Source organism: Pipistrellus hanaki (genome assembly GCF_964339955.1).
Source record: "Pipistrellus hanaki genome assembly, chromosome: 18".
Taxonomy (NCBI): domain Eukaryota; kingdom Metazoa; phylum Chordata; class Mammalia; order Chiroptera; family Vespertilionidae; genus Pipistrellus; species Pipistrellus hanaki.
Genome location: NC_140520.1, coordinates 37998829 through 38025263, shown reverse-complemented (window position 1 = coordinate 38025263; position 26435 = coordinate 37998829). Strand labels below are relative to the sequence as shown.

Genomic DNA, 26435 nt, shown 5'->3' with positions numbered 1-26435 from the left:
GGGGGCGGGAGGTGACCTGGCGATCAGGGAAAGGCAACGCCCCCATCACACCTCTGCTGCTGCCACTGCCAGCAGCACAAGCCTCGCCGGCCCTGGTTCCCTGAGCCTGGGGCAGCCATGGGCAGTTGGGTAGCCGCCACCTGAGGTTTGCCTATACCTCATACTGGCCCTGGGCAGGTGGGGGACTGAGGAGACTGGGGGACTCTGGAAGCAGGCACATAGAGCGGCCAGACCCGTCTGTTCCCTTTTCCAGCCATGCCATGCACCTGCCACCCCAGCAGGGCTAAGGGGACTGAGCACCATTTTGTGGCTGTGGGCTCTGCCATCTTTGAGGATGTGACAGACAATTAGCATATTCCCTCCTTATTGGCTATGGGAGCCTCCATCTTTGTGAGGGTGTGATGGTCAATTAGCATAGTCCCTCTTTATTAGATAGGATTATTCAAATATTACTAACAAAAGCCAACGTGTAGACAGAGCTTTACAGAGTGTAAAGCCCTCCCATACTTATTTTCTCCGTTAATACTTACTGTGACCCTGGGAAAGAGAAGGAGACTGGCTCAGATAGCTCAGTGCAATTCTGCAAAGCTGTTTTGCTCATCGTTGGTGTAGACGAGGAAGCCAGCTCAGAAAGTTGACAACACCCCACCCCACCCCTTAGCGGGAGGACCTGGGTGCAGTCCAGGTGCAGGCCCAAAGCAAGTTTCCCCTCTGCAGGTCCAGGTGCTGTCCTCATGAAGGCTGCCATCAGAATTCACTCTTATTTGGGTGGTCATCTATCAAAGGAAAGGGAGGGGTGGGGTTTGAAACTGGCCCTGTGTGTGTGTGTGGGGGGGGGGGGGGGGGTTGAAAGACTTTATACTTTGTTAGAGGATCTGGTTGGCAATATTCCCAAAGCAGCTGAGAAGCCATGGAGGGTGGTGCTGCCAGCTCTGCAAGTTCAGGGTGAAATCCAGAAGCACAGAGGGCCACGGGAGCAGGAGGACCAAGGGAGTAGCAGGCCTCAGAGGTGTGGCTGGAAGGCAGACGTGGGAGAGAAAGGATGAGAGACAGGCAGACGCGCAGGTGGCTCCGTCACTGCCCATCCGGGGTCAGTGGGAGAGCTTGATTGCACAGCCACACCGAACCGCAACTCACAGTTACTGACCAGGAGAGCAAAGTGCAGATCTGGGGGGTCAGGTTTCTCCAGAGAAGCAGAATCTATAGCACAGAGAAAGGGGAGGGAGGGAGGGAGCGAGGGAGGGAGGGAGGGAGGGGGAAGGAAAGAGAGGGAGGGAGAGAGGACTGTGGGGCAGGCTGTGGGACAGGCTGGAGTCGCAGGGCAGGCGGGCGGGCGGGCGGGCTGGGCAGAGACTGAGGGGAGGCCTGCTTTGCAGTCGGATGCCAGATCCCACAGGCAGCCCGCTGGGAACCTGGCCCACGGTTCCATGTTGCGGAATTGAGGGAAATTCCTCCTTATCTGGGAAATCTCGGTCTTTGCCTGGATGAGGTTGCAGTCCCATGGAACAGGGTCGCCTGCGTCTCCCAGAACCTGCTGGTTGGAATGTTCATCACAGCCGGACGATTCGGGGCGTCTGACGGGACAGGGCCGCAGCCAGGCTGCCAAGCAACAAACCGTTAGAGGGTCCGCGTGGGACCGCAGGGAAGGAAGGGCGGGGCAGCTTGGGGAAGAGGGGTTGGCTTTTGCTGTTTTATAAGATTCTAAGTGTTTGTATTATTACTTTATTTTGAAAGCTTATCTTTAAGAAGGGAGATATAGCTGATGGCTAAGTCTGAAAAGAGGAGAGGCTCTTGGGAAACTAGAGGGCGGGGCGCGGGCCTGCCTCTGGGTCCTCGGAGTGGGAGTGGGAACGGCAGCCTCTGCTCAGGAGGGTGTGGAGGCCTGCGCTCTCCGATAATGCGGTTTCCCTCCGGAGAGCCGGGTCCTTGGGGAGGGCGGGTGCTCCGTGACAAATGGAGGGGCAGCGAGTCTCAGCAAAGGACAGAGACACAGCCCTGGCTGGTTTGCTGGTTGGATTCCTGGTCTGAGCACATGCCAGTTTCCGAGCTCCTTCCCCAGCAGGGGGCATGCAGGAGGCAGCCTATCTATGTTTCTCTGTCTCTGTCTCAAAATCAAATTTTAAAAAATCGTTTTTAAAAATCAAGAAAGAACGTACTGCCTTTGAGACCCCGCTGCGCCTGGCGTGTTGCTGGGAGTCAGACTGCAGCGAGAGCACATGTGTGCACATAACTGCGGCCACGGCTCCCTGCTGGCGGCCCTTCTGCCCAGGTCGGGTTTCCTGGGGCTTTGACTGGCCCAGCCCTTACGCTGAGGTTGAAATCACTATGGAGGCATCAGGGATCCTGTGGGCTCTGCTACCGAGTGCCCCGCATTCCCTGTGCTTGCCCTGTCAATCCCGCCTCTCCATAGTGAGACAGACCACACCCTAAGTTAATTGTTAATCGGGGTGTGGGTGTGGGCAAAGAAGAAGAGAAACGGGCTGTGGCCTTGAGCAGTTTAAGGGAGTGGTGTACTTGGCAGGAACTGGCTTCGTCTGGATGTGTAAGAATTTAATCTGGCACCCACTGGTGGGAATGCAGGCTGGTGCGGCCACTGTGGAGAGCAGTATGGAGTTTCCTCAAAAAACTCAAAATGGAACTCCCATTTGACCCAGTAATCCCACTCCTAGGAATATATCCCAAGAAACTAGAAATACCAATCAGAAAGGATATATGCACCCCACTGTTCACAGCAGCACAATTTACAATAGCTAAGATTTGGAAACAGCCTAAGTGCCCATCAATATATGAGTGGATAAAAAGACAAAACTGTGGTATACCTACACAATGAAATACTACACCGCTATAAAAAAGAAGGAACTCTTACCATTTGCAACAGCATGGATGGATCTGGAGAGTGTTATGCTAAGTGACATAAGCCAGTCAGAGAAAGAAAAATACCACATGATTTCACTCATCTGTGGAATCTAATGAACAACATAAAGTGATCAACAAAAACAGATCCAGAGACAGAGAATCATCGAAAAGACCATCAAACCTCAGAGGAAAGCCGATTGCGGGGGTGGGAGGTGAGGGGGGTAAGAGACCAACCAAAGGACTTGCTTATAACTGTAAGCAATGGCACAGACACTGGAAGGGTGAGGGCATGTGCTGGGGGTGGAAATGGCCAGGGAGAGGTCAATGGGGGAAAGGAGACATACATAATACTTTCAACAATAATGAATTGAAAGAAAGAAAGAAAGAAAGAACGAACATCGGCCACTGAGGATGAAAAGCAAGAACTGAATCACTAAGAGAGCTGAATCTCCTAAATCTGTTTTCCTTTTGCAGCCTCTGTTACTTCACCCACATATGCCAGAGCAATCATTGCTAGCATGTTGCTTTAATCGAGTCATTCAAGTGAGTTTCCACAGGAGCATCCTCTGCAGACCCGGCCACTGATTCACACACTACAGCGCACATCACATAAGTAACACGCGGCAGTTCGCGGCCGGGCCGAGAAGAGAACAGGGCCAGGCCGCGGTGCGCTTGGTGGCGGGACAGAGGGCCGCCTGGAGACTCGGTAAGTGCAGGGTGAGTAAAGGCCTTCTGAGGAGTACGGACCCCATTTTCCAGATGAGACTCAGAAAGCTAATAGACTTTATTTTTGACCCATTTTTTAAAATATATTTTATTGATTTTTCACAGAGAGGGAGAGTCAGAAACACTGATGAGAGAGAATCATCGATCAGCTGCCTCTTGCACACCCCCTACTGGGGATTTGCCCGAAACCAAGGTACATGCCCTCAACCGGAATCGAACCCGGGACCTTTCAGTCTGCAGGCCAATTCTCTATCCACTGAGCCAAACTGGTCCCGGCTTTGGCCCATTTTTAATGAGTGACTCATCTAGGCCATGTCAAGGCCAGGGAAACTTTTATTTTTATGAGGGAAGTGATGCTTGATGCTTGGGTAGAGTGGAGAAGGTAATAGGAGAAAATCAGGTAAATAAGAGGAAGCCCATCCCAAGCAGACAGAACAAAGACAGTACGTCCAAAAAGAAGGTGAAGGATGCAGAATTTGACAGCTAATCCACCTGTCTCGACTGGGGTGTGTGTGTGTGTGTGTGTGTGTGTGTGTGTGTGTGTGTGTCGGGGGACTGAAGGCGGAGAACTGGAATGGTTTCCTCACATTTCCTTAATGGATAGGGGAACTACTAGACAACTTTCGTGGGAGGAGCAATGCGATTTGACTTCTTTTTTAGAAAGCTTGTCGCCAGGAAGGCGAAATGAGAAACCCACGTGTAGGGCCTGTTAGAGCCAGGGCAGGGAAAGCCAGGGGACAGTGATGAGGCCCCAGGGGAGTGACTGGTGACGCCCGCTGCTGTATCCTGTCCCCACAGGATGCCCTGCCTTCGTCAGTGTGTGGGCAAGGATGGGGGACAATGTCGGGCAGGAACTGCATCCCAACTACTGGCTTAAAATAAAATGGTTTCTTGCCCAGTCTGCATAGCTCAATGATTGAGCATCAGCCTATGAACCAGGTGATCACGGTTCAATTCCCGGTCAGGGCTTATGCCCAGGGTTGTGGGCTCATTGCCCAATGTGGGGCATGCAGGAGGCAGCCGATCTATGATTCTCTTTCATCATTGGTGTCTCTCTTTCTTTCCTCTCTGAAATCAATAAAAAATATTTTTTAAAAGATAAAATATAACAGCTTCTGGTGGTATCTGTTCCTGCCCATCTTTCCACATTTTGGGCTGATGAGTGGGTTCCACGCGTGAAAGGAGTGTGATAATGGGCAGCTCGTTGCCCACCCTGTGCAGGTTAAATACACTTTTGTAGGCTAGCCTAGAAACCCATTAAAACAGTCTGTGTCCTTTGTATACTTCAAAGAAAAAGAGCAGGCTCTGAAAGTTGAAAATAAAATCACAAAAATGAGTGTAAACATATATTCATCCACTTGGTGGCATCGACTCAGAAAAGAAACTATCTGGTGACTGGAAATGGGGCTAACTGGACTGAACAGAACGGGATCTGAGAGAACACCCACCCACCACAGGAGTCCTGCTGTTGGTAGCAATGTTGGGATCGACACTCTGACACTCTGAAGTGGACATTTGGGATTATGCTAAGTAATTATACAATATTCTAATTCATCATTCCTGGGACTGAAAACTATAGGATTCTTAGCATCAGACAAGAGGTACAGATCAAACAAATTAAGTAAAAACTCTGCAGCCCTAGTGGCAGCCAGGCCTGAGGCAGAGGCGGCCAAGCCCAGGGTGGCCAGTCCAGGAACACCCAGACACGGAGTGGCTGGGCCCGGAAAAGCCCAGCCCAGAGCAGCCGGGTTGGGAGCAGCTAGGCCCAGAACAGCAGTAGCCAAGCACGGAGCATCCAGGCTGGGAGCGGCCAGGCCCGGAGCAGCTGGGTCTGGTGTGGCCAGGCCTGGAGCAGCGGCTGCCAGGCTGGGAGCGGCCAGGCCCGGAGCAGCAGCTGCCAGGCTGGGAGCAGCCAGGTCCGGAGCAGCTGGGTCTGGTGTGGCCAGGCCCGGAGCAGCGGCTGCCAGGCTGGGAGCGGCCAGGCCCGGAGCAGCAGCTGCCAGGCTGGGAGCGGCCAGGCCCGGAGCAGCCGGGTCTGGTGCGGCCAGGCCCGGAGCAGCGGCTGCCAGGCTGGGAGCGGCCAGGCCCGGAGCAGCAGCTGCCAGGCTGGGAGCGGCCAGGCCCGGAGCAGCCGGGTCTGGTGCGGCCAGGCCCGGAGCAGCGGCTGCCAGGCTGGGAGCGGCCAGGCCCGGAGCAGCAGCTGCCAGGCTGGGAGCGGCCAGGCCCGGAGCAGCCGGGTCTGGTGCGGCCAGGCCCGGAGCAGCGGCTGCCAGGCTGGGAGCGGCCAGGCCCGGAGCAGCCGGGTCTGGTGCGGCCAGGCCCGGAGCAGCGGCTGCCAGGCTGGGAGCGGCCAGGCCCGGAGCAGCCGGGTCTGGTGCGGCCAGGCCAGGAGCAGCGGCTGCCAGGCTGGGAGCGGCCAGGCCCGGAGCAGCCGGGTCTGGTGCGGCCAGGCCCGGAGCAGCGGCTGCCAGGCTGGGAGCGGCCAGATCCGGAGCAGCAGCTGCCAGGCTGGGAGCGGCCAGGCCCGGAGCAGCCGGGTCTGGTGCGGCCAGGCCAGGAGCAGCGGCTGCCAGGCTGGGAGCGGCCAGGCCCGGAGCAGCCGGGTCTGGTGCGGCCAGGCCCGGAGCAGCGGCTGCCAGGCTGGGAGCGGCCAGATCCGGAGCAGCAGCTGCCAGGCTGGGAGCAGCCAGGCCCGGAGCAGCCGGGTCTGGTGCGGCCAGGCCAGGAGCAATGGCTGCCAGGCTGGGAGCAGCCAGGCCCGGAGCAGCGGCTGTCAGGCTGGGAGCGGCCAGGCCCAGAGCGGCCGGGACCGGAGCAACCGGGCCCAGAGCAGCCGGGTCGGGTGCGGCCAGGCCTGTAGCAGCAACAGCCAAGTCCAGAGCAACTAGGTCGGGAGCGGCAGTGACCAGACCCGGAGCAGCTGGTTGTGGAACGAACCAGAGCAACAGAGGCCAGGCCCGGAGCAGCCAGGCCCGAAACAGCTCGCTCCTCGCCTGTACCTGCCCACAGCTGCCTCTCAGACATGGCTGGAAACTTTTGCCGGAACTTGAGGGTCTGCTGAATCAAGTGATGAAGGCTTAGATCTGGATGTGTTGAGTTAGTATAGCGCTGGGGTGCTGATCTGTGAGTGCCTTGGGTGGGGCCTGGATGAGGCTGGTTGACCTATTTGGAAATGTCTTTTGTGTGAAGTGTATCATTGGGCATGTGGAGGTATTATTGATATGAGAAAATGCTAAGTAACAGATTTACTATCTGAAAAGGGATTTACTATCGGGGAAAGGGAGGGAGGAAGAGACTGAACATAAACTGTGCACCTATGGATGAGGACAATGGGGGATGGGGAGGGGGCAGAGGGTGGGGTGGGAACCTGGTGGAGGGGGGAAGAAAAGAGGAACCTTTGTAATAATATGAACAATAAAGATTGATTTAAAAAAAAACAAAAAAAAAAAAACTCTGCAGCCCTGAACTTAAGGGGGACTAGAGCCTCAGTATTAATTCATGATGCAGCTTATCTTTAAAATATATATTTTATTGATTTTTTACAGAAAGGAAGAGAGAGGGATAGAGAGTTAGAAACATGGATGAGAGAGAATCATCAATCAGCTGCCTCTTGCACACCCCCTACTGGGGATGTGCCCGCAAACAAGGTACATGCCCTTTACTGGAATCGAACCCGGGACCTTTCAGTCCACAGGCCGACGCTCTATCCACTGAGCCAAACCGGTTTCGGCTGATGATGCAGCTTATCTTGATGAAACCTGTTACCTTGGTCCACCTGGCACCGGGTCCATGAGCTCCTTTGGTGCTGAGCCGCAGGCCTCCGTGGAGAAAGTGCTGCCTTTGGGCAGGCAGGATGCCCTGGGTGTCGCATGCCACTCAGCAAAGATCCACCAGTAACAGTGAGGGTCTCCTCAAACGGACCCAGGAGCCATTACAGAGCCTCTCATGGCTGGAAAAGGGACCATCTGAGCAGCCACATGAAAAATTAATTTCAGTGAGTTGAAGTGCCACTCAGCCAGAAGCTGGGGTCACAGCTGGTGAGCACAGTGGCAGTGTTAAGGATGTCTAGTGGCTTAGGCCCAGAAGGAGTGGGCCTAAGCTGTCAGCCAGCCATCCCTTGAGGACTCCCAGACTGCGAGTGTGCACAGGCCAGGCTGAGGGGTACCCCGAGTGCACAAATTTTTTGCACTGGGCCTCTAACGAGTTAATAATTGAAGTCGAATAGCGGGTATCTGGTGTTATTTATACTTCACTTTTAAAAACTTTGATTTGTGAGATTTTTTTCAGTTCTAAAAGTTTAAAACTCAAAGGAAACAATAAATGAAAATAAAAGACTGTAACGTAAGCAGACTTAATCCAAAAAAGGAGAAAGTCTGTGGTACTTGTACTTTGTTGAGGACAGTAGTGAAATACATGGGAGTGTTCCATACACAGAAAGACCTACTACGCACGAGTTTGATTTGGAGCAGGGGGTCCTGGGGGCCGCGTTAAGTGCCTGACCCGCAGAGGATGATGGGCCACACCCGGTCGGTCAGGGCTGAGCACTCACATGCGCTTTCTGCCTTCCAGTTGCCAGAGGGTGTGCACTGGGCCACTAGTACCACCTCTGGGTGCTGCCTGGGAGGACCCAGCCTGCCGCACTGGGCGGAACCCCGCTACCCCTGCACAGTTGGCGTGCACCCGGGAGTTACACAGCGATGGGTAGCGCTTGACTTTTTAACCGGAAGGGGAATGTTATCCTTACACAGGCCAAGCTCCAAATCATGTTTGAGAGAACGGGCGTCTCAGGCTGGGCGTGTTAGAGCCAATAACTCAGAGACTGTCTGCTTGGGTACCGGTCAAATGCCTCCTCTTCCCATTTTTTCAGGGCGAGAAATTAAGAAAACTGGCTGGTGGCCAGGCCAGGAGCAGCGGCTGCCAGGCTGGGACCGGCCAGGCCCAGAGCAACAGCTGCCAGGCTGGGAGCGGCCAGGCCCGGAGAAGCCGGGTCTGGTGTGGCCTGGCCCAGAGCAGCGGCTGCCAGGCTGGGAGCGGCCAGGCCCGGAGCAGCCGGGTCTGGTGCGGCCAGGCCCGAAGCAGCGGCTGCCGGGCTGGGAGCGGCCAGGCCCAGAGCAACAGCTGCCAGGCTGGGAGCGGCCAGGCCCGGAGCAGCCGGGTCTGGTGTGGCCAGGCCCGGAGCAGCGGCTGCCAGGCTGGGAGCGGCCAGGCCCGGAGCAACAGCTGCCAGGCTTGGAGCGGCCAGGCCCGGAGCAGCCGGGTCTGGTGTGGCCTGGCCCGGAGCAGCGGCTGCCAGGCTGGGAGCGGCCAGGCCCGGAGCAGCGGCTGCCAGGCTGGGAGCGGCCAGGCCCGGAGCGGCCGGGACCGGAGCAACCGGGCCCAGAGCAGCCGGGTTGGGTGCGGCCAGGCCTGTAGCAGCAACAGCCAAATCCAGAGCAACTAGGTCGGGAGTGGCAGTGACCAGACCGGGAGCAGCTGGTTGTGGAACGAACCAGAGCAACAGAGGCCAGGCCCGGAGCAGCCAGGCCCGAAACAGCTCGCTCCTCGCCTGTCCCTGCCCACGGCTGCCTCTCAGACATGGCTGGAAACTTTTGCCGGAACTTGAGGGTCTGCTGAATCAAGTGATGAAGGCTTAGATCTGGATGTGTTGAGTTAGTATAACGCTGGGGTGTTGATCTGTGAGTGCCTTGTGTGGGGCCTGGAGGAGGCTGGTTGACCTATTTGGAAATGTCTTTTGTGTGAAGTGTATCATTGGGCATGTGGAGGTATTATTGATATGAGAAAATGCTAAGTAACAGATTTACTATCTGAAAAGGGATTTACTATCGGGGAAAGGGAGGGAGGAAGAGACTGAACATAAACTGTGCACCTATGGATGAGGACAATGGGGGATGGGGAGGGGGCAGAGGGTGGGGTGGGAACCTGGTGGAGGGAGGAAGAAATGAGGAACCTTTGTAATAATATGAACAATAAAGATTGATTTAAAAAAAAAAAAAAAAAAGAAAGAAAACTGGCTGGGAAGCTCTGTAGGCCTTACTGCCTCCTGCGTGGACCCTGCCGTGACGAGGCGGCTTTATTTCTTCCGTGGACACTCTTGCAGGAGCCCAGCAGGCCGTGTGGGGTGGGCATTGCTGGGGCGCCACACAGCTACCCCGGGCTCCCTGCTTCCCTTCCCTGAGGCTTTCCACTTCCTTTGAGGGGTGACTGTGAGCGTGCAGCAAATGAGCCACCATCTGAGCCGCGGCAGCAAACACTGGCGTTAGCCCGCTGGCATGCTTACCTTTACGTCCGCATCCCCGAGACAGGGCCGAGACATGTGGCGACATGAAACAGACCTCCCTTGTAGGGGAGACAGTGAAAATTTTGGCCTCTTTATTGATCACAGGTCATAGATTTGGCTTAAAACCCCACACGATTAAGAGTCGTAACTAACTACGGGAAACTAGACTTTCCTTTCTGGCTGCTACAGGCCCGCGGCGGCTTCCTCGCACACAGCGTCTCGCGGCTGTGTCCCGCGGAAACGTCCGTGTAAACCAACAGGAAGACACTTCCCAGCACAGACGCCCTCCACTTCCTAGTGGACACGCTGGACTGGTCCGCGGGGGCCGTGGCATTCCATCACATCCACAAAGTCTAGTAAAAGCAGGAGAGTGGCCGAGGGCCGAGGCTGCTGGCGGCTCTTGCTACAGAATAGTTGCTCCTCTGATTCGCAGACCTTAGAAAGTGGCAGGAATGACAGGCTCTTCTCGATTTCAGGAGAACTTCCCGGAAGGAGGTGGAGGGCCAAGAAACCCGCCTGCCTGCTTGGTGGCAGCTCGCGAAGGGGCAAGGCCGAGAATCTTCTGGATGTTCTGAGGAAAAGGGAATGAAAGCAGGTTTTATTTTATTTTTATTTATTTATTTAAATATATTTTATTGATTTTTTACAGAGAAAAAGTGAGAGGGGTGGAGGGTTAGAAACATCCAATGAAAGAGAACCATCGATCAGCTGCCTCCTCATACCTCTTACTGGGGATGTGCCCGCAACCAAGGTGCATGCCCTTGACCGGAATGGAACCTGGGACCTTTCAGTCCACAGGCCAACACTCTATCCACTGAGCCCAACGAGCCAGAGCTGACCATCTGTTTTAACATTCTAACTACTCTGGAAGAGGCCTTGCCCTTGATGCAGGTCTGCTGCCTGGACTTAGGCACTGCTGCACCATCTAAGCGGAAACTGAAATATTCCCATTCCATATCTTCAAAAGAACGAGGGAACTTGGGATCCTGCCAAGGAACCTGAGTCCAGAACCCTCCTGGGTTTTGAGCTCTGCCTCTCAGCTTCCTCAGATCCTCACTTACACCTGATTCAATAGTTTTCTAAGAAATTCATATTTATTAACTAGTTCTCATAAAAATGACTATTTTATTCTCAGATTTCATCAGTTAATATAACATTAAATTAAAGTACATAAATCCAACAGGTAAGCCAGTATAAACAGGTTGGGGACAGACACAATCATGGAAGACAATGACTCAACTGTGGGAAAGACGGGGGTAGGCGGACAGACTCCCAGTGATCCTGACGGGATAGCGGGGATTCTTCAGGAGGGAAGGGAGGGGCTTTGACGCGGAGTCAGTGAGCGTCAGGTGCTACAGCTCCAGAAGAGGGTGCTACAATCCCCCGCATCCGCACTCATCACTGGACAGCCCCAGTGCGTGAGGCACTGCAAGGATCCCAGAGCCAGCCACACTGACCTTTCACCTCTAAGAATGCTGACCGAGCCGAGACCGGTTTGGCTCAGTGGATAGAGCATTGGCCTGCAGACTGAAAGGTCCCGGGTTCGATTCCGGTCAAGGGCATGTACCTTGGATGTGCAATAGGAAGCTGATCGATATATCTCTCTCATCAATGTTTCTAATTCTAACTCTCTCCCTGCCTCTCTGTAAAAAATCAATAAATTAAAAAAGAAAAAGAAAAAGAATGCTGACCGATGCAGACATATGTATATTTGAGATAACCCCTGTCAGATTACAACAGAATGTAACAGAATATGAAGGTAATCTTAAGAATTCATTTGAATCACATTGACTGTAAATACTTCATTGATTGATTTATTCACAATACTATAGCTCATGCTTCACATTAAAAAGAAATCTGGAAACAAGAAAACAAATCATTTGTAGATCGGGCTACTCCTCCTCCTTAGTAAATCTGGAAAATTTTTGTACTGTTTTCATAATAAAAACAGCTCCACATGTCCACTTCTCTAAGATCCATTGGCAAAGCAATGAGAAGACCCAAAATACAATGTCATTCATTTCCAGTTGCTTTTAATTAGTAAATATTTACCCACCACCGACAATGTATCTAGGGTTAACTTAAGCAAGACATTATGGGAAGTTACTGTAAGATAAAATTTGAGACAATAAGACATTACCAGATTAGCTGCTGATAAAAACACTTGTCTAGTCCACAAACACGATAATACAGTTTAGAGTCTAGACAAAACAGCCACACTAGAGACGGGGGGGTCAATTAAGTGAGTCGTTTTCATTTAGAGATAAAGGCCAGTAAAGCTCTGACGCCCTTGAAGTTATGAGTTGACTGTGATCTACAGAAGACAACAGAGGCTGCTCTACGGAAAGGGGCAGTGGGAGGGAGGGAAAGACAAGAGCCAGAGAGGCATCCGCTTTGAAGGGCAGACTGTTGGCAGTCTCATTTATGGAGTGGAAGCATAACCGGCTGTGGATGTGAGCGCTGCTCCAGACGGGAAAGCCTAGCTGAGGACCCACAGGGCCACACGGCTGTCGGAGCCCAGGCATGTCAGCAGCCAGGCCTGCAGGGACAGGACCCCAGGCCGCCCTGTGCTTTGTTCTGTGACTCTTGCTAGGGCCCCGCTGGGGACATAAAGTGAGTTTATCAATGGCCCATTACTCAAGTGTTTGTGTTTTAATACAAATTGTTCTGCAAGAAAACAAAACAAAACACACATTGCTCTGCAATTTCCTTTATGGAAATTCTAAAGAGTCTATTAAAATTCCTAGACTGGACTCGCACGAGTGAGCCAGCTCTCAGTGTGGTTTTTCCTGGAGAGACGGCCCCTGCCCGTCAGAGAGCCTCTTCCTGGGAGACACGTGGAGGAACTCGCCTGGAGCCTGAGGTGCCAGAGGCCAAGGAGCAGGGCCAACGTACCTCTCTCCACGCGGAAGCCACAGCCTACATTTCTGCGCACTTCCAAGTTTACAAATAGTTCTCAGGACAGATGTGAGTCCTCAGCTGTCCTCGCCTTCAGGATGAGAAAGTGGAGGCAGAGAGAAGCCAGAGTCAGGAGAACTGACGGCCAGCCAAGCCCAGCTGACCCGGTGAAGGCACTTCTCTCCAGCAGGTCTGAGCTCAGCAATAAACACCTGGAGCAGCCCGGCCTATTGTTGTTGTTAATCTTCACCCACGGACATTTTCCCATTGATCTTTTTTTTTTTTTTTTTTTTTTTAATAAGTTTTTATTTTTCATATTATTACAAATGTTCCTCCCCCCCCCACCACCACCATTGCTCTCCTCCACCAGGTTCCCACCCCACCCTCTGCCCTTTCCCCTCTCCCCATTGTCCTCATCCATAGGTGCACAGTTTATGTTCAGTCTCTTCCCACGCCCCCCTCTCCCCTTTTCCCCAAGAATCGTCAGTTCACTCCCCTTCCATACCTCTGATTCTATTATATTCAACAGTTAATATTGTTCATCAGATTTTTTTAATTTCCTTGGTTTTTAGATTCACTTGTTGATAATTACGTATTTGTTGTTCATAATTTTTATCTTTGTTTACTTTCTCTTCTGAAAGAACCCCCTTCAGCAATTCATATAATTCTGGTTTGGTGGTGATGAACTCCTTTAGCTTTTTTTTATTAGTGAAGCTCTTTATCTGGCCTTCGATTCTGAGTGATAGCTTCGCTGGGTAGCTTATTTTTGGCTGTAGGTTCTTGCTATTCATCACCTTGTATATTTCTTGCCATTCCCTTCTGGCCTGCATGGTTTCTGTTGAGAAGTCAGCTGACAATCGTATAGGTGCTCCTTTATAAGTTACTACCTTCTTTGCTCTTGCTTCTTTTAATATTCTCTCTTTATCTTTTGCTCTTGGAATTTTAATAATGATGTGTCTCGGTGTGGTCCTCTTTGGATTCCTTTTGTTTGGAGTTCTGTGCACTTCCTGGACTTGTAAGTCAAATTCTTTCCCCAGGTGGGGGAAGTTTTCTGTCACTATTTCTTTCAGTATGTTTTCGATATCTTGCTCTCTCTCATCTTCTGGAACCCCCATAATTCTGATGTTGGTTCGCTTGAAGTTGTCCCAGAGGTTTCTTACATTATCTTCAATTTTCTGGATTCTCTTTCCTTCTAGCTTCTGTGGAGGAGTGTCTTCTGGCTCTTTATGTTCCAAATCTTTGACTTGATTCTTGCGATCTTCCCTTCTGTTTTTAGGACTCTGTAGAATATTTTTTATTTCAGACAATGTATTCTTTATTTCTTGTTGTTCCCTTATCATTTCTTGATGGTCTCTTTTCATATCCTCATAGGCCTTATCCATCTTTTCTAGGAAATTCTTGAAAAACCTTATAAGCGTAGATTTGAACTCTATATCCAGACGCTTTTTGTCCTCCATTTCTTTCGTTTGTGATCTATTTTGTTGTCGCATTTCGCAGTTACAGATGGGACGGGATTTCAGGGTGGAGCCTGCAGCTTTGGCTTCCGTCAGCCCCGCCCTATGCGGGTCCTTCAGTGCTCGCTGCCGGCGCCTCTGAGAGAAAGGTGCCCTCGATTTTCGCCTGCTGCCAAACAGTCTATGCTCTCCCACAATGAGCCCGGTATTGGGGTTCAGTTCAGTTGGAAGTGGAGTTGGAGGTGGCATTCACAGCAGTCTGGAGCCCCAGTCTCCTTCCCGTCAGGGCAATCCCGCGGCACAGCCGACCGTCCCTTCTCTGGGGGCAGTGTGCGTGCCTCCGGGACCTCCTTTCTCCGCTACCCCGGGGTTCCGACTTACAGCCCAGCTCCCTATGGCTGAGCCTGAGTCCCCGGGGTCTGGCCCAGAACGGGGGTTCAGAGCAGTCAGGGGCCCAGCACAGTCGGAGTTTTCTCTCCTTCCCGCTTGGGAACGCCCGCCAGGCACTCGGCCTCCCTCCTCTCCGGCTCCGTCCTCTCCGCGTGCCGCGTGTCTCCGTACCTTAGGCTTTTACAGCTCCTCCGTGCTTCCTTCTGGTTTTCTCCTTGCTTCTTGTTGTAGGATTTCCAGTCAGTCGACTTTCCTGTAGTTCTGGGTAATGTCCATTTTATATTTTAGTTGTATTTTATTAAAATTGTTGTGTGCGGCTGCGGCTAGTTGCCTACCCGAGCAGCCATCTTGGATTCCTCCCCATTGATCTTTTTAAAAACTATATATTTTATTCATTTTTTACAGAGAGGAAGGGAGAGGGATAGAGAGTTAGAAACATCGATGAGAAAAACACCGATCAGCTGCCTACTGCACACCTCCTACTGGGGACGTGCCCAAAACCAAGGTACATGCCCTTGACTGGAATCGAACCTGGGCCCTTTCAGTCCAGTGTTTCCCAACCTTCTCTCATGATGAGAATCACCTGGTGGAGTTGTTAAAACACAGATTCCTGAATCCCAACTAAGAAGTGCTAAACTAGAATTTTGGGGAACATATAGGTAAAATTGTATACTTAACTAGAATTTTTGAGAACATATAGGTAAAATTGCATACCTAACTTAGTGCTCTGTATATAAAATCTGTCTTAGAGCACTAGTTAAGTATACAATTTTACCTATATGTTCCCCAAAATTCTAGTTTAGCACTTCTTAGTTGGGATTCAGGAATCTGTGTTTTAACAACTCCACCAGGTGATTCTCATCATGAGAGAGGGTTGGGAAACACTGGGAGTCTATCCACTGCGCCAAACCAGTTAGGGCGATTTTTTTTTTTTTTTAAAGAGATAGTGGAAGAGAGAGAGAAACACTGATGTGACAGAAACACATTAATTGGTTGCCTTCTGCACGAGCCCAGCCAGAGAGGAGCTTGCAACCAAGGAATGTGCCCTTTTCTGGAATCAAGACCGGGACCCTTTGGTCCTCAGGCCAACGCTCTATCATTGAGCCAAACTGGCTAGGGCCTGGACTATTTTTTTTTTTTAATCACAATTTTGAAGACTGTATGAGCTCACCACTGTGAACCTAAAATTGGTGTAAACACACATGGCCCTGACTGGTTTGGCTCAGTGGATAGAGCGTAGGCCTGCGGACTGAAAGGTCCCAGGTTCGATTCAGGTCAAGGGCTTGTACCTTGGTTGCGGGCATATCCCGCTGAGCCCCCCACCCTGAGCACCACCCACTGAGCCCCCCACCCTGAGCACCACCCACTGAGCCCCCCTCCCTGAGCACCACCCGCTGAGCCCCCTCCCTGAGCACCACCCACTGAACCTCCCTCCCTGAGCACCACCCACTGAGCCCTCCTCCCTGAGTACCACCCACTGAGCCCTCCTCCCTGAGTACCACCCACTGAGCCCCCTCCCTGAGCACCACCCACTGAGCCCCCTCCCTGAGCACCACCCACTGAGCCCCCTTCCTGAGCACCACCCACTGAGCCCCCTCCCTGAGCACCACCCACTGAGCCCCCTTCCTGAGCACCACCCACTGAGCCCCCTCCCTGAGCACCACCCACTGAGCCCTCCTCCCTGAGTACCACCCACTGAGACCCCTCCCTGAGCACCACCCACTGAGCCCCCTTCCTGAGCACCACCCACTGAGCCCCCTCCCTGAGCACCACCCACTGAGCCCCCTTCCTGAGCACCACCCACTGAGCCCCCTTCCTGAGCACCACCCACTGAGCCCTCCTCCCTGAGCACCACCCACTGAGCATCCCTCCCTAAGCACCACCCACTGAGCCCCCTTCCTGAGCACCACCCACTGAGCCCCCTCCCTGAGCACCACCCACTGAGCCCCCTCCCTGAGCACCACCCACTGAGCCCCCTCCCTGAGCACCACCCAGAGCCCCCTTCCTGAACACCACCCACTGAACCCCCTCCCTGAGGACCACCCACTGAGCATCCCTCCCTAAGCACCACCCACTGAGCCCCCTCCCTGAGCACCACCCACTGAGTCCCCTTCCTGAGCACCACCCACTGAGCCCCCTCCCTGAGCATCACCCACTGAGCCCCCTCCCTGAGCATCATGCCGCGTGGCAGGGACTTGAGGGCATGTTACCCTCTACATCAGGGGTCCTCAAACTTTTTAAAGTGGGGGCCAGATCACGGTCCCTCAGAGAGCTGGAGGGCCGGACTATATGAACTACTAATTCCTACTGTAACACCTTGGCTGCGCTCACTGCCCAAAAAACCTGGCGGGCAGGATCAGACTCCCCTGGGGGCTGCATGTGGCCCGCGGGCCGTAGTTTGAAGACCCCTGCTCTACATCTTCCAGTACCTCCTCCATTACACTTGTCCTAACGGTGGACCCACACCCCTCAATGCTCCTCCTGGAGGCCATTTTTCAGGCCTACGTAATCAGCAAGATTGAGTTTAGACACGTGAATGCTACTAGAAGACAGGTGTGTTAGCATATTATAAAGATGATGTAAAGCACTACTAAGCACAGGTTTTAGAGAAATATAAAACAATTCTTTTGAACTTCTGACCAGTCCTGTGTAACAGGGTCAAAAGTGAAGAGTGTGTCAGAGGAAAGGCATTTTCCTGTAATCACACCTCGAACCGGCAGGAAGCCCGGGAGATGCCGCTGCAGGGTCTGCACTCCCTCCTCTTTCTTCCAGTGAGGAAGAGGAAGGGGCTTGTTGCTCTCTGGATATTTGGGAAGAACCAGGTCACTGGCAATTAACACATTCTGCTAAGCTTCATTCCTCAGTCATTTGGCTAAAATAACTCAGCCATGGAAACGGTCGGCTCACTCTTTGACTCACTGGCAGCTGGCAATCAGGCTTCTCACAACTGATTACAATTGCTCATCAAGTTCTCATAACACAGAATGCAGAGGATGCAAAAAAAATTCTGGACCAAAAATATATCAAAATTTAACAATCACTGGATGGAGTTGGGGCTTACTCATATTAGCAATGACAAAGGAGTCAGTAACCCAAACAACAGATTAACACAAATTATCCTAAGAACAGAAATAAAATATTTTAAAAAAATTAAATAGAGCCTCAGTATCATATTGGACAATACCAAAAAAACTAACATATAACTAGAATCAGAGGAGAAGAAATAATGGGCCAGAAAAAATATCTGAAGAAATTACGCCTGAAATTTTTGGAGACTTAATAGAAATCTAGGTAGGATAAAAAAAATGTTTAATTCTACACACATCATAGTCCCATTGCTGAAAACTAAACTCAAAGAGAAAGTCAGAAGCAGCCAGACGGAAGTGACCTTATCTACAGACATACGTCGGAATTCTCATCAGAATTAAGGGAGGCAAAAGAGAGTGGAAAGGCATGTTAAGACAATGAAAGGATTAAAACAAAAACAATAAACCCATCATATTGCAGCCAGTGAAAATATCCTTAAAGAGAAAAGATTTACTGTGGAGCCGAAACCTGTTTGGCTCAGTGGTAGAGTGTCCGTCTGCGGACTGAAAGGTCCCAGGTTGATTCCGGTCAGGGGCATGTACGTTGGTTGCGGGCACATCCCCGGTAGGGGGTGTGCAAGAGGCAGCTGGTCGATGTTTCTCTCTCATCGACGTTTCTAGCTCTCTATCTCTATCCTTTCCTCTCTGTAAAAAATCAATAAAATATATTAAAAAAAAAAAAAAGATTTGCTGTGGAATCTAATGAACAAAATAAACTGACAAATAAAACAGAACCAGAGCCTCGCCAGTGTGCTCAGTGGTTGAGCGTCAAACTGAACCAGAAGGTCATGGCACGATTCCCAGTCTGGGCAGATGCCTAGGTTGTGGGCTCCATCCCTAGGGGGGGTGTAGGAGGCAGCTGATCAATGATTCTCACCATTGATGCTTCTATCTCTCCCTTTTTCTTCCTCTCTAAAACCAATAAAAGTATATTTAAAAAAAGAAAAAGAACCATAGACACTGAAGCATGCAACAGGTTGACATGTTTCAGAGGGAAGCGGGAGGAGGAAGAGAGTAACCAAAGAACTTATGTGCAAAACCATGGGCACAGACAATGAATGGGGTGAAGGCCTGGAGAGGGGGTGTGGGAGGTGGAAGGGGTCAAAGGGTGGACATTTGTAATATTTAAACCACTATGTGTCCATAGCATGTTTTTCTCTCCAACACCATATTGTACACACACACACACACACACACACACACACACACGACCAATCACACTCTACAATTACTGTGGGTTTGTTCCCATTGTGAGTTCCACGAGATGAGACGCCCTTGCGAATACATCAGAGAAGAATTCTTGCCATGGTGGACAGACTTGCGTCAATGTTCAACCACGACAGGGAACATCTGAATGAGCCTGACTCAAGCACTGGGCATTCTCCAGGAGCGGCCTCCACACTATCAGCTGTCGGCATCACCAGATGCCGTGAAGCCCACCACCACATGAAGACGCCTGCCTGCAGGTGCACTGCACTGGCAGTGAGGACTGACCATCTACGCCTTAGTACAGTGGCCACGGTAACGATGAGGCCCCTCACGGCAGATCTTCCCTCGTTCTGATGACGTTAAGAGAGCTGACATGAGCTGAAACCGGTCTGGCTCAGTGGATAGAGCGTCGGCTTGGGGGAGGGGTCCCAGGTTCGATTCCGGTCAAGGGCATGTACCTTGGTTGCGGGCACATCCCCAGTGGGGGGTGTGCAGGAGGCAGCTGATCGATGACTCTCTCTCATCGATGTTTCTGACTCTATCTCTCTCCCTTCCTTTCTGTACAAAAATCAATAAAAATATATTTAAAAAAAAAAAAAAAGAGTGCTGACATGACACAACCAGGACCTCTTCTTACACATATACAGGCATATCAACATCCTGGGCCTCCCTAGGAAAGCCGAAAGTGTAAGAGGAAAATAAGGTGTGCACCGTCATCTCTGTCCTGACCACACACCCTGCCTAGGAGACCACATTAGATTCTCACTGATACCTTTTCAGATTATAGTCTTACACACAACAGGTTATATATTTTTTAAAAATATATTTTTGGAGACTCAACAAGATGGCAGCATAGGGCAGACACCTGAATGCAGCCTACCACAACAAGTTTGAATTTAGAACTGAAAAACAGGGGAAACATCACCCTGAGGCACCGGACCGCTGGCTGAGGGGAGGCTCTACCATCTGGGAAGGAGAGAGAAGGTGCGCTGAACCTCAGGAACTGTGAAGGTACGGAAAACTGTGCGCTCGAAAAAGCGGCCGCAGAGTTCACTGCAGGCTTGCTTGCGGAGCGCAGAGAGGGCGGGCTGAGTTCGCTACCGGACAGCTAATGCGTGGCTGGCTTTCTTGTTCGGGAGGAAAACAGAACCACCCTATTGCGCTGATAGACGGTCCCAGACAGAAAGAGGCCAAACTGTCAGGAAGTGGGCAGAGATCTCTCGGAGGTGTGTGAAGCCAGGGGCCATTACTGTGGTACTCAGAAACCAGACCCTCGTAGGGAGGGGCTGAATAAAGCTTGTCTGCACAACCCAAGACTCCGCCCCATCCAAGCAGAGCATAGAGGCCCTTCCAGTGGCTAGCTTCCTCGTTCACTGCCAATAGGACTCTCCTAGGGAGGGGCAGACAGGAATCTAAAGATTGTCTGCGCCTATACCAAAGAGGTGCGCGTGCCTACAACCAATTGTGCAGGATTCAACAAAGCTTGGCTGTGCCACCCCGAGACTCCGCCCATCCAAGCAGAATATAGAAACCCTCCTAGCTGAGGCATCTCTGATCCTCATAGCCAATTGGCTTGGAGATCAATGCTTCCCAGTGATACCAACAACAAGCAAGGCTTAACAACAAGACTGCACACACAGCCCACAAAGGGCTACACCAAGACTGTCCACCTCAGGTAACTGGGAGGCTGACTCACTGAAACATATAGGACACCTTAGCACACAAAGTCTCCCTACCAACTAAGGGAAGCTGTGAAAATGCTGAGACAAGGAAACAGATCACAAACAAAAGAAATGGAGGACAAGAAGAGACTGGATATAGACTTCAAAACCACGCTTATAAGGTTTTTCAAGAATTTCCTAGAAAAGGTTGACAAGAACTATGAGGAGATGAAAAGGGATCAACAAGAACTAATAAGGGATCAACAAGAACTAATAAGGGATCAACAAGAAATAAAGAATACATTGTCTGAAATAAAAAATATTATACAGAGTCCTAAAAACAGAAGGGAAGATCGCAAGAATCAAGTCAAAGATTTGGAACATAAAGAACCAGAAGACACTCCTCCGCAGAAGCAAGAAGGCAAGAGAATCCAGAAAGTTGAAGATAATGTAAGAAACCTCTGGGACAACTTCAAGCAAACCAACATCAGAATTATGGGGGTCCCAGAAGATGAGAGAGAGCAAGATATTGAAAACATACTGAAAGAAATAGTGACAGAAAACTTCCCCCACCTGGTGAAGGAATTAGACTTACAAGTCCAGGAAGCGCACAGAACTCCAAACAAAAGGAATCCAAAGAAGATCACACCAAGACACATCATAATTAAAATCCCAAGAGCAAAAGACAAAGAGAGAATATTAAAAGCAGCAAGAGCAAAGCAGCTAGTTACCTATAAAGGAGCACCCATACGATTGTCAGCTGATTTCTCAACAGAAACCATGCAGGCCAGACAGGAGTGGCAAGAAATATTCAAGGTGATGAATAGCAAGAACCTACAGCCAAAAATAATCTACCCAGCAAAGCTATCACTCAGAATCGAAGGCCAGATAAAGAGCTTCACTAATAAAAAAAAGCTAAAGGAGTTCATCACCACCAAACCAGAATTATATGAATTGCTGAAGGGGGTTCTTTCGGAAGAGAAAGTAAATAAAGATAAAAAAATATGAACAACAAATACATAACTATCAACAAGTGAATCTAAAAACCAAGGGAATTAAAAAGAAAATCTGATGAACAATATTAACTGGTGAATATAGCAGAATCAGAGGTATGGTAGGGGAGTGGACTGACGATTCTCAGGGAAAAAGGGGATAGGGGGGCGTGGGAAGAGACTGAACATAAACTGTACACCTATGGATGAGGACAATGGGCCTGGGGAAAGGGCAGAGGGTGGGGTGGGAACCTGGTGGAGGAGAGCAATGGAGGGTGGGTGGGGGGAATGAGGAACATTTGTAATAATATGAACAATAAAGATTCATTTAAAGAAAAAAAGAAGAAAGAAAAAAGAAAATATATATATATATTTTTATTGATTTCAGAGAGGGACAGAGAAATGGAAACATCAATGATGAGAATCATGGATCAGGTGCCTCCTGCACGCCCCCTACTGGGGATGGAGCCCACAACCTGGGAATGTGCCCTGACCGGAAATCGAACCGTGACCTCCTGGTTCATATGTCGATGCTCAACCCCTGACCCACACTGGCTGGACCAGATGAGGTTATATACTGAGAAAAAAGAGAAGCAGCGCTTTGTTCTGCATTTCCTCAGAACCACGAATCCTTCTGGGTTTCACAACCCCGTGGATCTACAAGAACAGACTTGTCTCCCCAGCTATTGACAAGTAGGTTCACTTGGATTTTTACTGAGATGAGAGGCAGAGCACTTTATACAGAGAGAACCATTCACCCCAGCCACTGACTCACAACAAGACAAAAACAGCAAGTGCCTTATGAAGGAGGTGAGGAAATGCCAGTCACCGCACTGTTATTGACACCTCTCAGGAAAGTGGGCGGGCCTACTGTTTCCACCGGCAAACACACACAAAGGAAATAGCTGGTGTGAAGGTCAGGGCAGCTAATTGTTAATCACCAGACGTTAAGGAAGTAAACAAAAGGAGAAAGATAAAATGAGCAAAGGTTATCACATTTATCTTCAGTTAATATGACAAGTCATGTTAAAATCTGTGAAAAGGAACACTGTCCTATCTTGGGCTGGGAACAAATATCAATCTTAAAAACACCCCCAGGATGCGGGTGGGAGGCGAGAGTGCGGCCGTAGGAACAACTGTTTCCGTTCCAGACTGCCATCTGACGGTCGCACAAGGGGACCCTATGTCACCTCCGCGAAGACAGAGGCTCTGAGAGGCTACAGGGCTCCCCAGGACACTCGGCCTCAGTGGGAGCAAGATTCAAAGCTGTGAATGCTGCAGTTCCTCAGCCTCACAATGCCTCTCCCCTCCCCACCCTATTTAAGTAGAAATGGGGCTTCAATTCCATCACACAGGGCGGGGCAAAAGGTGGTTGACAGTTGTTCATATGGAAAACAATGCAATAATTAATAAATATAAAGGAGCACCTATACGATTGTCAGCTGACTTCTCAACAGAAACCATGCAGGCCAGACTGGAATGGCAAGAAATATTCATGGTGATGAATAGTAAGAACCTACAGCCAAAGATAATCTATCCAGCAAAGCTATCACTCAGAATCGAAGGCCAGATAAAGAGCTTCACTAATTGCCGAAACCGGTTTGGCTCAGTGGATAGAGCGTCGGCCTGCAGACTGAGGGGTCCCAGGTTCGATTCCGGTCAAGGGCATGTACATTGGTTGCGGGCACATCCCTAGTCGAGGGTGTGCAGGAGGCGGCTGGTCGATGTATCTCTCTCATCGATGTTTCTGGCTCTCTGTCCCTCTCCCTTCCTGTCTGTGAAAAATCAATAAAATATATATATATAAAAAAAAAAGAGCTTCACTAATAAAAAAAAAGCTAAAGGAGTTCATCAACACCAAACCAGAATTATATGAATTGCTGAAGGGGGTTCTTTCAGAAGAGAAAGTAAATAAAGAAAAAAATTATGAACAACAAATACGTAACTATCAACAAGTGAATCTAAAAACCAAGGAAATTAAAAAAATCTGATGAACAATATTAACTGTTGAATATAATAGAATCAGAGGTATGGAAGGGGAGTGAACTGACGATTCTTGGGGAAAAGGGGAGAGGGGGATGTGGGAAGAGACTGAACATAAACTGTGCACCTATGGATGAGGACAATGGGGAGTGGGGAAAGGGCAGAGGGTGGGGTGGGAACCTGGTGGAGGAGAGCAATGGGGGGGTGGGGGGGGAAGAAACATTTGTAATAATATGAACAATAAAAACTTATAAAAAATAAAAATAAAGCCAGGGAGGATCCAAGATGGCTGCGCCCAGGTGAACACCTAGCCGCAGCCGCACACAACAACTTCAATAAAATACAACTAAAATATAAAACGGACATTGCCCAGAACTACAGGAAGGTTGACTGACTGGAAATTCTACAGCGAGAAGCAAGGACAAAACCAGAAGGAGGCGCGGAGGAGCTGGAAAAGCCCAAGGTACGGAGACGCGGCACGAGAGGACGGAGCCCGAGATGAGGGGGAGACGGAGTGCCTGGCGGGCGTTCCCTAGCGGAAAGGAGATAAAACTCCAACTGTGCTGGGCCCCGACTGCTCTGAACCCCAGTTCTAGCCCAGACCCCGGGGAACCAGGCTCATCCATAGGGAGCCAGGCTGTAAGGCGGGACCCCGGGGAAGCGGCGAAAGGAGGTCCCGGAGGCGCGCACACTGCACACAGAGAAGGGACGGTCGGCTGTGCCGCGGGATTGCCCTGGCCGGAAGGAGACTGGGGCTCCAGACTGCTCTGAACGCCACCTCCAACTCCACTTCCAACTGAACTGAACCCCAATACCGGGCTCATTGGGGGAGAGCATAGACTGTTTGGCAGCAGGCAAAAATCAAGGGCACCTTTCTCTCAGAGGCTCCGGCAGTGAGCACTGAAGGAGCCACATAGGGCGGGGCTGACGGAAGCCAAAGCTGCAGGCTCCACCCTGAAACCCCGTCCCATCTGTAACTGCGAAATGCGACAACAAAATAAATCACAAACGAAAGAAATGGAGGACAAAAAACGTCTGGATATAGAGTTCAAATCTAACGCTTATAAGGTTTTTCAAGAATTTCCTAGAAAAGATGGATAAGACCTATGAGGATATGAAAAGAGATCAACTAGAATTAATAAGGAGTCATCAAGAAATGATAAGGGATCAACAAGAAATAAAGAATACATTGTCTGAAATAAAACATACTTTACAGAGTCCTAAAAACAGAAGGGAAGATCGCAAGAATCAAGTCAAAGATTTGGAACATAAAGAACCAGAAGACACTCCTCCACAGAAGCTACAAGGCAAGAGAATCCAGAAAATTGAAAATAATGTAAGAAACCTCTGGGACAACTTCAAGCGAACCAACATCAGAATTATGGGGGTCCCAGAAGATGAGAGAGAGCAAGATATCGAAAACATACTGAAAGAAATAGTGACAGAAAACTTCCCCCACCTGGGGAAAGAATTAGACTTACAAATCCAGGAAGCGCACAGAACTCCAAACAAAAGGAATCCAAAGAGGACCACACCAAGACACCTCATAATTAAAATTCCAAGAGCAAAAGACAAAGAGAGAATATTAAAAGAAGCAAGAGCAAAGAAGGTAGTTACCTATAAAGGAGCACCTATACGATTGTCAGCTGACTTCTCAACAGAAACAATGCAGGCGAGAAGGGAATGGCAAGAAATATTCAAGGTGATGAATAGTAAGAACCTACAGCCAAAGATAATCTATCCAGCAAAGCTATCACTCAGAATCCAAGGCCAGATAAAGAGCTTCACTAATAAAAAAAAGCTAAAGGAGTTCATCACCACCAAACCAGAATTATATGAATTGCTGAAGGGGGTTCTTTCAGAAGAGAAAGTAAACAAAGATAAAAATTATGAACAACAAATACGTAACTATCAACAAGTGAATCTAAAAACCAAGGAAATTAAAAAAAAAAAAATCTGATGAACAATATTAACTGTTGGATATAATAGAATCAGAGGTATGGAAGGGGAGTGAACTGATGATTCTTGGGGAAAAGGGGAGTGGGGGGTGCGGGAAGAGACTGAACATAAACTGTGCACCTATGGATGAGGACAATGGGGAGTGGGGAAAGGGCAGAGGGTGGGGTGGGAAACTGGTGGAGGAGAGCAATGGTGGGGGGGAAAAAAGGAACATTTGTAATAATATGAACAATAAAAACTTATTAAAAAAAAATCATACAGCTATGGATGAAGACAGAGTGGGGGAAGTAAGGGTAGAGGGTGGGGTGAGAACTGGGTGGAGGGGAGCTATTGGGGGAGGGAGAGGAACAATTGTAATAATCTGAACAATAAAGATTTATTACATTAAAAAAAAATAATAAATAAAATTACAGAAATTAAAAAAAAAAAAAAAAGCCGGGACCGGTTTGGCTCAATGGATAGAGCGTCGGCTTGGGGACTGAAGGGTCCCGGGTTCGATTCCAGTCAAGGGCATGTACCTTGGTTGTGGGCACATCCCCAGTAGGGGGTGTGCAAGAGGCAGCTGATCGATGACTCTCTCTCATCGATGTTTCTGACTCTCTATCTCTCTCCCTTCCTTTCTGTACAAAATCAATAAAATATATTTAAAAAATAAAAATAAATAAAAACAAATAAAAAATAATAATAAAAAAATAATAAAAACTCAGGTGGCTAGAGGCCTAGCTAACCTGGAAAAAAAAATCAATAAAATATATATTTTTAAAAAAATTGTTACAAGGGTCAATTTTATGTCTGTTTTCCCAGAATAAAAAGTTTACAGTGGTGCCTTGCATAACGAACGCCTCGCACAGCGAACTTTGGACAGGTTTTTCATGAAACCATCGGCCAAAAAGCAGAAAATGGATGAAGATGTGCAAGATTCGGTAGACTCTACTTAGTCTGTC

The 26435-nt window shown here is 49.8% G+C and overlaps 1 protein-coding gene across 1 annotated transcript in view; it reads right to left on the bottom strand.

The window, feature by feature from the left end:
• Positions 1–9919: 9919 nt before the first annotated feature.
• The window catches only part of TMCO1 (transmembrane and coiled-coil domains 1), a 33304-nt gene continuing 16788 nt past the window's right edge, over positions 9920–26435 (bottom strand). The window contains exon 7 of the mRNA XM_084867184.1: positions 9920–10430. Within this exon, the coding sequence (XP_084723310.1) occupies positions 10332–10430 (99 nt within the window). The 3' untranslated portion in view covers positions 9920–10331. The remainder of the gene's footprint in view (positions 10431–26435) is intronic.